At 41.9% G+C, this 11,220-nt stretch overlaps 1 protein-coding gene across 2 annotated transcripts; it reads left to right on the top strand.

Annotated features, from left to right (window-relative positions):
* The first annotated feature begins 821 nt into the window (after positions 1–821).
* On the top strand, positions 822–5,818 carry ccdc177 (coiled-coil domain containing 177). Of its 2 annotated transcripts, XR_015941725.1 has the most exons (3): positions 823–1,396; positions 1,960–4,186; positions 5,652–5,818. XR_015941725.1 is itself a non-coding variant. In XM_088648922.1 (2 exons), exon 2 carries the CDS (start codon positions 1,972–1,974, stop codon positions 4,108–4,110), a length of 2,139 nt encoding a protein of 712 aa, XP_088505048.1. In that variant the 5' UTR covers positions 822–1,396; positions 1,960–1,971; the 3' UTR covers positions 4,111–5,818. The 2 variants fall into 2 exon arrangements, 1 of the variants encoding a protein (XP_088505048.1); XM_088648922.1 differs by having other exon boundaries at positions 822–1,396; positions 1,960–5,818.
* The last annotated feature ends 5,402 nt before the right edge of the window (positions 5,819–11,220 follow it).

Here is an 11,220-nt window from a genome sequence, read left to right as displayed (position 1 = left end):
GTGGAGCCTTCTTCTGGTGTCAAAGGCTCACAGCCGAAACGTGTTTTCTTTCTTCTCTTTTCAACATGGAATAAACCTATTACCAGTTTTTATATATATATATTAAATAAAGCTACAGTTTCATTAACATTTAACACAACACAAACACGTTACTAACATATAATATTAATAATATAATATATTATTATAGTGGCTAATATTATATAATGTAATTATATGTTATATATTATTATATATTAATATATAACATCATTAAAGGTAATAAATCAGTGAGCTGCACTCCTGTCTCCTGCTCTTCTTTTTGTATCGCCATTCGCTCAGCAGAGGGAAATTTAGGGAGGACCGCTACAATATATCTGTCTCGATAAGTTCAATTTGCCCTTCACTCTGGAGGGGTGGGTCTTCAATCCAGCATCTGGCCTCTCTCTGGCAGCAGGAAACATTCTAAAATGCAGGAACTCAACCCTTCGCTACAGTGGACGGGTTGGCTAATTCAGTTGCTCCTTTGCAGTCAAGCCAGACAGTACTAAAAGCACTATGGTGTTACTGAAAGCCAACTTGGCAGCATCTACAGTACTTTATATTATTTCACATTTCTCATATTTGCTCCATGTTCTATACTTGTAGCTGCTATGTTTAAACTCGACGATTATCGCGTTGATTACGTCAGCTAAGCCTTGCCTAAAATGATCAGGCGACAGCTTTTATAAAAACAAAAAAAGAAAAGCTTCTTTTCGTTTTCAATTTTAACAACATTTTACAATACTTTTAACTGCGTTATTATTTTATTATCACCAGAGACTGGTGTATGTGATTTCATTTAGAGATTTTGTTAACTGATTGCATTACACAAATACGTTCTATGCATTTATAGACAACAGAAACACCATTGTAATCATTACATTGTGAGTTTCAGGTGTGTCCTGGCGCCCCTGCGTACTTTTGCCGGATAGCCACTATGCATTAATAAACAAAATACTCATGGTCGTTATAACTGCATATTTACTGTATGTAGTAATAGATTTTAGGCGATGACATGAGAAAATGCAACTGAATGGTTATCCGGCACCGAGAGTGTTTTCAGAGTGGAGTGCACTGAAATAAAGGTCTACCATAGAGACGGTGGGGGCGAACAACGCAGAGCTTCAGTTCTATTCCGCGTCGAGGGAGGACGGACAGGTTTTACTGGGATTATCCTTAACAACGTTTACGGAGTTAAATGCTTGTTTGTGCCTTGCCCCTTTTTAGAATTAAATAATCACCACGGGAAGAGCAGAATTGAATGGGTGCTGTTTGTTCTCTCAATAACCTGTTATAATGCAGACACTGAAGGGAAAGGCGGAAGACAGACGGGTGAAACAAAGCTTGATGCTAAAACTGATCAACGATCAAAAAGGTCAGTGCATTTCATCGTTTTTTATTTGTAGTTCCGTCCAATTTTCGTTTTTTTAGGCAATGCATGTTATTCTTAGAAACTAAATTAATTTAACTGTATATATTTTAACATTATTATATAACAGCTGAGGGTTTCGATGCTCGGTGAGATGCGGAACGGAGAGAGGATAAAAACATTAAACATTTTTTCTATTGTTATTTTTGTTATGGCGACATCGAGATAAGTGTATTTTAAAATAAGCATAGGAAATTGCAGTAGTCAAAAATGTATTTAGATTTATAACTGCATATATTGGAAAAATGTGTGCGGTACTATGGTGTATGGCTTACACAGTCTTACTATTTCACAAGCAACATTTAAACATATTAAATCTTAGGTAGCATAGCTTTATATACAATTCCATAATTCCCAATTCAACAGCACACAGTACTCAGTAGAACGTTTTCATAAAAATATGGATGTTTGTTCAAGCTACCTTACTTCACTAGCTACTGATTGCACCACTCTTATTCTATAAAGAGCATAATCCCTCCTGATTTTAATTTATCTAAATGTTTTTTTAGCCTGCCCTAACCATGGTGGATCCATCCGATGCAGAGGAAAAAGCAAAAAGCAAGGATCCAGCATCTGAATGCTCGGCTACAGCCTCTGAGGCCTCCAAAGCTTCAAGTAGAAATGAATCTGAAAGTAATGCTGACCACTCAGTCCTAGGAAGGCAGAGAGAGCAGTCTCCCAAGCTGCACCTCGATCTTTTCAACTTTGACTCTCCCGAAGCAGAAGGCAGCCGCTATGTCCTCACCAGTCCTTGCTCCTTGGAGGCCTGTGCCCGCTGTGGAGTCAAACCAGTCGAGCTGCTGCCACGTTCTGTCAATGACTTTGTGAGAGAAGCCCCAGGTCGCTCCATGAGAGTGGCTACTGGCCTGTTTGAGGTCTATGAAGCTGAGAGGCATGCAAAACTCAAACAATGCCGTATGGAGCGAGAGAGAATCATCCATGAGGAAAAGCGACAAATTGTGAATTCTGTTACAAGCAGTCTGCCATTGTCTCCTGTGGGAAGACCCTTAGCTGCCAGTGCAGGGCCTAGCTGTGTCCGAAAAGCTGCCACCAAAAGCCAAAGCCCTGCAATAAAATCTGATGTTGCAGGTCCTTTCTCTATTCCGAAAGTTTGCCCTGTCAAAAAAGCTCTGCCTACAGTAACTAAAGTTGTTTCCAGCTCTGCAGTAGCTGGTGTAACAACATCTGCTAATGGTACATTGGAAGCTCCTGTTTCTCGGGCTAATGGACATGTAGCTAAGCCCAAGGGTAAAGGAAAATGCCATTCGCTAGAGTCACTGCAGAAGAAGCGGGACACATGCTCATCGACCACCACTCACACCTCTTCAGAATCAGGGGCTTCCTCATTCAACTGGGACACCCCACAGGAGAAGGATAAATGGCTAAAGTTGTCCAGCCCCAGAGCACGGACTGTGGCCACCCTGAACTCATTGATGGGCCGCAGCCTGAGCCTAGGGGATCTTAGCCACTCGCCGCAGACAACTAAGAAAGTTGACAAGATAGTGAAGGAGGTGAAAAGACGGGGACTGAAGGAGGTACCTGAGCGGGACCGCAAGATCGCTGCTTTGATGTTGGCCAAGCATCAAGAGGAGGACATCATGAGCCGGACCCGTTATGTGGCGCACCTCCAGTGGGACAGTGAGCGGAGGCTAGAGGAGATGCGTCGGGAGCGGGAGGAGTGGGAGAAGCAGAGGGCTGTGCTGCAGTGTCAGAGAATGTGGCACGCCCAGGTGGCCATGCGGCAGCACCGCCTTAGTCAGGAGCAGCAACAGGCCACCATCCAGAAGATGCTGCATGTAGCAGAAAGTGAAGAGAGGTGGAAAGAACTGGCAGAAATGCAGGAACACTCCAGGCAAGAAAAGCTGCGCCAGGCTGCTCAGGAGCAGAAACAGAAGAAGTGCCTCCAGGAACAAAACCTCAAAGCCTTGGAAGAAGAACGCCAAGCCATGCTGGAGCAGGAACAACTGCTGCTGCGGGAGAAGCTCACCATGGCTGAGCTAAAGAAGCAAGAGAGGGAGCATCAGTTCCAGAAGGAACGACGAGGCCTTAACAGGGCAGAGAAGATGAGGCATGGTGCTCTGATCAAGGAAATTGCCGGCAGAGAGGTGGAGGAAAGGGAGATGGCCAGGAAATCCATGGAGTTGAGGCTGAGCCGGTCCATAGAGAATTATGAACAGATCCAAGAACGACGCCATCAGAAGCTGAAAGGGAAAGCCAGGAAGGAAGAACAGCAGATTCAAAAAGCTCGACAGGTGGTAGAGAGGAAGGAGCAACAACAGAAGGAACACATAGAGGCCCTGGCACGGGAGGCGGAACGCAGGGCCCAGCAGGCAACACAGGTGGCTGAAGAGAGAGCCAAGGAGAGGGCCTTCAAGGCCGTGCAGAGTCGGTTAGAAAAAGAAAAGATTCAGAGGATGAACCGGCAGCGAGTGGAGGAGTTGGAGCAGCAGCGCCGACAGGAACTCCTACTGTCCATTGAGAAAAAACTGGAGAAGAGTGAGCAGATATTTCGTGAAAAGAGAGCGGTGCTGGAGAGTGCCCGTTCTGTTGCCAGGGCTTCTTTTCATGTGCGAGACCGTGTACGGGAGGAAACCAACATGCGCACCTTTGACAAAATGGCCCTGGAGGCCAAACTCAAAGCCAGCCTGAATGAAAAATAACCTCTTTATGCTGGACTGTCCTAGGTATTCACATTCTCTGCAGACAAAACTCTAATCGGCTCAGAATAGGCCTAATGTGAGTCTCACTAAGAATATTTACTGTATATTTAGCAGTGACCACTTCTCCAAAATAGTTTTTCACTTAAGGGCATAGCTTTTTTTACCCGTCACCTTCACCCTGGGAAATGTAAAAGATTTTTTAAAATTTATTATATCAGTAATCAGTCTTGTCCCATTTATATTGGAAGCACAAATAACACATTTAATAAGATTTGAACAATTTAAAGAAGGTATTTTAATTCTTATTTGTTTAATGTTTTAAACTTGGTGTCATGTATTTCCACTGTCACTTTATGCTTAAAAGTCTTTGGTTAATATTTCAAACCATTCATACCTGTATTTAAAGCACTTTTGAAACAAGACTTTACAGTAAGATTACCTTACAGTATCAGCTCATATTTTCTCCATAAGCTCTTGCTTTCATATTTATTTTGAAGAGACAGTGGTCCAGATATTTAAGGAATATCACCTCACCACACTAGAAAACAAAGTTAGCTACCAAACCAACTGTTATTAAAATAATGAAGTAATATTCTTTACATTTTCCACATGTCTCTTATTCTATGCTTCCTTAAAGAAAGTACATCTGACGTTTCAAGGTCTAGCAAAGTTAACATCCGCAGTGGGATATTTACCATAAGATGTCTAAAGCTTCTTCCCTTTTACTAAGTGCCTGCCATAAAGCTGATTGTGCTGCTTAGAAATTAGTGACTACTTCTACACTTGTTGCTGTGAAGAAGAATGCACAAGTCTTTTTCAGCACTATACACTGATCTCAGATGTGTGATTTGTTACAGTAGTTTACTAGTGTGCTTTGTGCAAAACATCTTCTAACTTGAAAATTGAAAAAAAAAATCCTCATGTTCCAGTGTAATTGTAAGCAAAGAGAACAGGTGTTTCACTGCAAAGTTCTTAAGCACTGAAGCAGTATCACAGCATTGTTCTCATTCTTCATGTTTAAATAGTTCTTTGTATCAGGTTGACACGTATATAGACAGAACATGCACGCCTTGTTTCAAAAGAGTTTCTGCATTGTCACCCGTTTTCCTTGGCACATATTCTTATTTGAACAGTTTAAATAGTTTTTTGATTCTTGCTATGTGAAAACCAGCTTCATGCTGTGGTGAAGGGAAGGAAGCCACTGAGCTCAGATGATCTAGCCTCAAGCCTGAACTGCGCACACATTCACTGTATATTCCTTCTGCCTCTTTTTATTTTAATTTGGTTGTTCAGTTTTGATTGAAAATTTCAGAGGAAATCTGGTGAAACAGGTGAAACTAAATGACAAACAATTTGTGAATAACACACAGCATAATCTATAGTTCTACAATGATATTGATAATTTATTAAAAAGTTATATTTATGAATGTGTTGCCAGTGCATTAATGAGCAAATGATGTCTGAGTCGCCTAGTTTCCTGTTATTAAATCTCTGATCAAGAATAATTTATTTGTGTTCTTCTCTAATGTTCTATGTTGAAGCTCACAGAAGATGCAAACTCCCACATGGATACGGACTGCTACTGATGAGCTCTGGAATAACTCCCTGCACCCTCTCCTATCTTTCCCCTGCCACAGACCTGTGCACAAGGTACCTCCTGCCAGCACATGTAGGAAAATACTGTTAGAAAATAAAGTCCTTGTGTAAATCTGGGTTTCAGTGTACTGTAGTTTTCTGCTATTTACATGTACTCACTGATACTACAGTTAATATTCTGAATCCATCCACCTAACTCTTGGGTGTGTTCACACATCACTACTCACACCCTTTACCCACACATCAGTAATAATAATAATAATAATAATAATAATAATAATAATAATTGCTTACACTTATATAACGCTTTTTCTGGACACTCCTCTCAAAGCGCTTTACAGGTAATGGGGACTCCCTTCCACCACCACCAATGTGCAGCATCCACCTGGATGATGCGACGGCAGCCATAGTACTCACCCTTTCCTGAAATTAATGGGAGCTTATAAAGCCATTGACCTGTTCAAATAGTAGTATCATAAAAAGTGAATAATTTTGCAGATAAACCTAAGCCATTCTGTTCTCATTTTATCATGTTATTATTTGGTTTAGGCAAAAGCCTACAAAGTGTTTCACTTCATGTAAATAGCCTTACATAAAAATACTGTTTATCAAAGAAAAACTGATATGTTGTCTGCCTACTTCACAAATAGAAATGATGATTTGATGATTACTATTCTACTATTCAGGATGAAGGAATAATGGACTACTGTGCTACTCCAGACAGAATTATAGTTGATGCTCTTTGATGCTGTTATAGATCAGGATCTGCTATGATATTTTAAATAAAATGTAGCTTTACTGCAGCATTCTACTTGCAGAAATAAAAAAAAAAAGTTTTATGACACCTTGAATTAAGAGAAACAAGCAATGTATGCTACAATTTCACGTATTCGTACGTCAGCATTTACCTCATTGAGGATTTTCGACTTTACAGATTATACACATACACAGTTTTGTTTATGATCTGTATAACAGTCAGGATTTCGTTAAATACTGTATATAAATTCTTTGAATTACATTTAGTTGAACATTTCCATATTTTTCTGTAGAAACATATTGTAAGGGATACAAAAAAAGATTTCATGGAGTCCATAACAATATAAACTCTGAATTTAAACAGGAATCTCAGATGGATTATTTACTCCTTGATCAGTCCTTTTCATCAAAGCGACTTCTGACACCGTGTGCCAGTTACATTGATTTTGGTAGTGAGAAACCTGCATAGGAAAGTACTGCAGGTTGCATTCTTGTGGTAGCAAAGGTCATGTACTATATTTGTCTGATGCATATAATGTCATATGAGTACAGATGTACTTCAGCTGATGATCCTTCAACCAGCAACCCATTCACGCTCCAGCAGTAATGTCAGATGCTACATTCTACCAGCATAAAAAATAACTTCCAAGTCTGACTTTTAAGTATAAACACTTTTTAACTTAATACTCATTGTTGCAAATAAAATTATTTTAGATGATTACTGGAAAAGGAAATATTTGTATTTTTCTGTATATAACATATATATTTAAGTGAATTTGAGATTAATAATTTCAAGAACAACGACGTGCAGCAGGCAACCAAGGCAAAAAAGGACGCCTACAAGACCTGGCGGCAGACAAAATGCCCAGAAGATCTTGTATGATACCGCGCACTGAAATCCACCCCAAAGCAAACCGTGGCGATTTCAAAGGCGGCACACTACCAGGACCTTTATGATCAACTGGACACGCCTGGTGGGGCAAACAAGATCCACAAACTCACCCGCGCACGCGACCGCGCCACTCAAGACCTAAGATACGTTATCAACATCAAAGATGAAAATGGGCAGATGCTGCAGAAGCCAAAAGACATCCTCCGGCGCTGGAAGGACTACTTTGAGAAAATATGCAAGAGGAATTTCCGCATCCTCCACTACCAGCAGGCGATACCATCTCCGGCCCAGTACCCACCATTACAATCGCAGAAGTAACAACAGCCATCAACAAGATGAAAAGTGGCAAAGCAACTGGCCCAGGCGACATCCCAGCCAAAGTATGGAAGCTCCTTGGAACACAAGGAGCAGCATGGCTCGCGGACCTCTTCAATAAGATCACTGAGGAACAGGCACCCCCGGAAACGTGGCAAACCAGTATCACAGTGCCAGTTTGCAAAGGCAAAGGCAACGTTAATGACTGCCCCAATTACAGGCCGATCCGGCTACTGTGCCATACAATGAAGATTTTCGAGCGTGTGCTGGACACACGACTAAGAACCATCGTCGATATCTCGCCAAACCAATGCGGCTTTGTGAAAAACTGCGGAACAACAGACATCATACACGCAGCCCGCCTACTGATGGAAAGGCACCACGAGAAGAGGAAAACGATCCACATGGCATTTCTCGACCTGGAAAAGTCATTCGACAGGGTACCGCACGATCTCATCTGGCTGGCGCTGCGACAGCACCACGTCCCCGAAGCCTATGTCAGCTGGACAAATTCCTGTACCAAAAGGCCACTAGCTCAGAACGTTGCGCAACTGGAACCTCAGACACCTTCCCGATCAATGTTGGCGTTCACCAAGGCTCAGCCTTGTCTCCTCTGCTATTCATACTTTGCATGGACACTATTGTATAGCCGACGATGTTATGATAGCAAGTGAAACGCGACATGGCCTCGAACAGGAAGTACAGGAGTGGAAGACGCGCCTTGAACGATTCGGGATAAAACTGAACATCAATAAGACGGAGTACCTGGAATGCGGTGATCAAACCGATGGCACAATCGCAGCTGGTGGTGTCCAACTGAACAAAGTGACACAGTTCAAGTACTTAGGGTCATGTGTCAACTCCAACTGCACTACCATCCAAGAAGCCAAGACGCAAGTCAGCGCCGCTTGGATGAAATGGCGGCAGGTTACTGGAGTACTGTGCGACAAGAAGATCCCTTTGTGTCTAAAATCCAAAGTCTACCACTGAGTGGTCAGACCAGTGGCCCTATACAGAACTGAATGCTAGCCAATGACAAAGAAACATGAACAGGCACTCCATACGATGGAAATGAAGATGCTGCGATGGACCCTCGGCTTGACAAGACTAGACCATGTCATGAATGAAGAGGTGCGAAAAACACTCAAAATCGCCCCAATCACTGAGAAAATGAGGGAATCACGCCTGCGATGTTATGGACACGTGCTCCGCAGCAATGACACATCAATGGCAAAGACCGCCCTCGAATTGAATGTGGAAAGCCGCCGGCCCCGTGGATGACCATTTACGCGCTGGCTGGATCGGCTGAAAGATGCCTTGCAAAAGTCACCTGCCAAGACGCCGCAGACCGTACGAACTGGAAAAATTGGTGCAAACAAGCAGACCCCACATAAGTGGGAAAATGCAGAGAAGAAGAAGGGTTTCAAGAAATATAAAATATTGGGAGGGAAGTGGAAGCTTTAGAGATCACTTTATGAGCCATACTGTATACAATTTCTTGCATTAGGAATTTGTCTTTTCGCATACCCCAGCTTGCTCTTAATGAGACACACAGGCATATAGACGGGGAGAGAGAAGCTTTTGATCAGAGGGCAGGGTCAGCCATTTATACAGCACCCCTGGAGCAGCTGGGGTTATGGGCCTTGCTCAGGGGCCCAACGGAGTAGGGTTTAAGTATTTTAAAGATCTGAAGAATGTAGAGATAACAGAAAATACAAAAAAATACTACCTCTCACCTATGTACAATGTGTAAGTCTCATACCCAGGACTTCCTTTTGTGTATCTAACCCCAGCCTCCCCAACTACACCCTTGCAGCAAGCTCTCTAGTTCACTCCTTGCAATAGTGAGGGGGGTTTGGGCAGCCTATGCTACCATTTTATAGTATCAGGTGCTTGAAGGAGGCCACAGTTTTCTAATGCAAGATCAATATTTACAGTAGAGGTGTCCAATTGTGGCCCTGTAGAGCCAGTATATTCTTATAACTTTCTTTAAAATACAAACACTTAAAGAGTTGGGTAAAATTTGTAAATTGGTTCAGTTAAACAAGTAATGATTTGGAACATCACCTTCCAGGACGTACATTGGACACGTACGTTGTCTCTTTTCTTTACTTTTCAGCTTGGAGTAAACCTTTACCTGTTCCTTTGCAGCATACACAAGCTGACGCAACTACCTACTTGAACTTTTTATTCCACCTCCTATGTTGAATTAGTATTGTTTCCAAGGAGCAGGTAGTGATTAAGACAGGATTGTGAAATCCCCAGGACTCCAACACCCAAAGAAAGGATCTCCCAACACTTGTCTAGATAGAAAAAAAATTCTAAAGCTGGAATATATTGGCAATACTTGACCAAGTGGTATCAAAAGTAGGAGTGCTCTTAGTTTAAAGCCAGTTCATTCTCAGAGATTAAAAAAAAACTGATTTCATTCACAGATGTTATAGTTGCCATGGTGATAAGCATGGAGGATGGAGCTGGATGAAGCTGGATTAAATAGATGCAATAGCCTGAGTGTCTCCACATAGGCAGTCTGGCAGAGAACATGTTTAGATCCACTGTTTTTTTTGTTGACTGTGTATTCTTGATATCACTCACTCAATAAAAAGATTAAAAAGGTAAAGGAGAACAAAATGCTTTGCCAAAATTAAAAGAGATATTTTTTGTTGTTTTAGCTGTGAGCTATCAAATGTATTCTGAGCAGCCTTTCATCTATGTTTGTTCTACTGAGCAGAGTTATAGCGTATTAAAAGCATGATAGTTTCAAAGAATGTAGAGATAACAGATGGATTTTTCGCAGTACACCATGGTGAAATTGACTTTTACTGAACTTTATTCACATAATAGAGCAATTTGGAGCTTTGTGCTCCAAATGAAAGCTGCATATGAAATTACCCAGGTGTGTTTAAATAACATATATATAACTATAATATAGGAACAAGTAATAGGTTTATTCCATGCTGAAAAAAAGAAGAAAGAGAACACAACGTTTCGGCCGTGGAGCCTTCTTCAGGTGGCAAATATATATATAATATATATATAATATATATTGTAGCGCATATTGTAGCACCTGGTGCTGGGGGCTGAAGAGTGCCTGGCTGGGGTACGCGGCGAGGGGCAGGACAGGAGTAGTAGTGGTCAGGGCGGGGACTAGGAAGGCCACTGACCAGTGCAGCTGACCCATTGCAAAATGGGTGTACAGAGTGGTGAGATCGCCCGGATTCGTGTAAATAGTTCCCTGGTTTTGCACCCCTTTTATACTTGTACCCAATTGCCACCCTATCCATGTGTAATTGTACCCGGATAGACCCGGATAGAGTGTGTTGCACTCTCTCTTCTTCTGGCTCTCACATGTTCTCTCTCTTTCTCTCTCTCTCTCCCTCTCTTTCTGCTCACATGCGGGCCCTGTGGTTGTGCTTGCTATTCCGGACACTCATCTGAAAAATAATAGCGCTGTTTTTCATTCAACGAGAGTCTGAATCTGTATCAGTCTGCTCCGAACATGAAAATGGCAAACATCACTTTCTTAGGTTATATCTAAAAATACATGAATA

This window comes from Lepisosteus platostomus, chromosome 10, assembly GCF_059453375.1.
Source record: "Lepisosteus platostomus isolate fLepPlt1 chromosome 10, fLepPlt1.hap1, whole genome shotgun sequence".
NCBI lineage: Eukaryota > Metazoa > Chordata > Actinopteri > Semionotiformes > Lepisosteidae > Lepisosteus > Lepisosteus platostomus.
The sequence above is the reverse complement of the archived record's forward strand: the minus strand, read 5'-3'. Positions and strand labels throughout refer to the sequence as shown.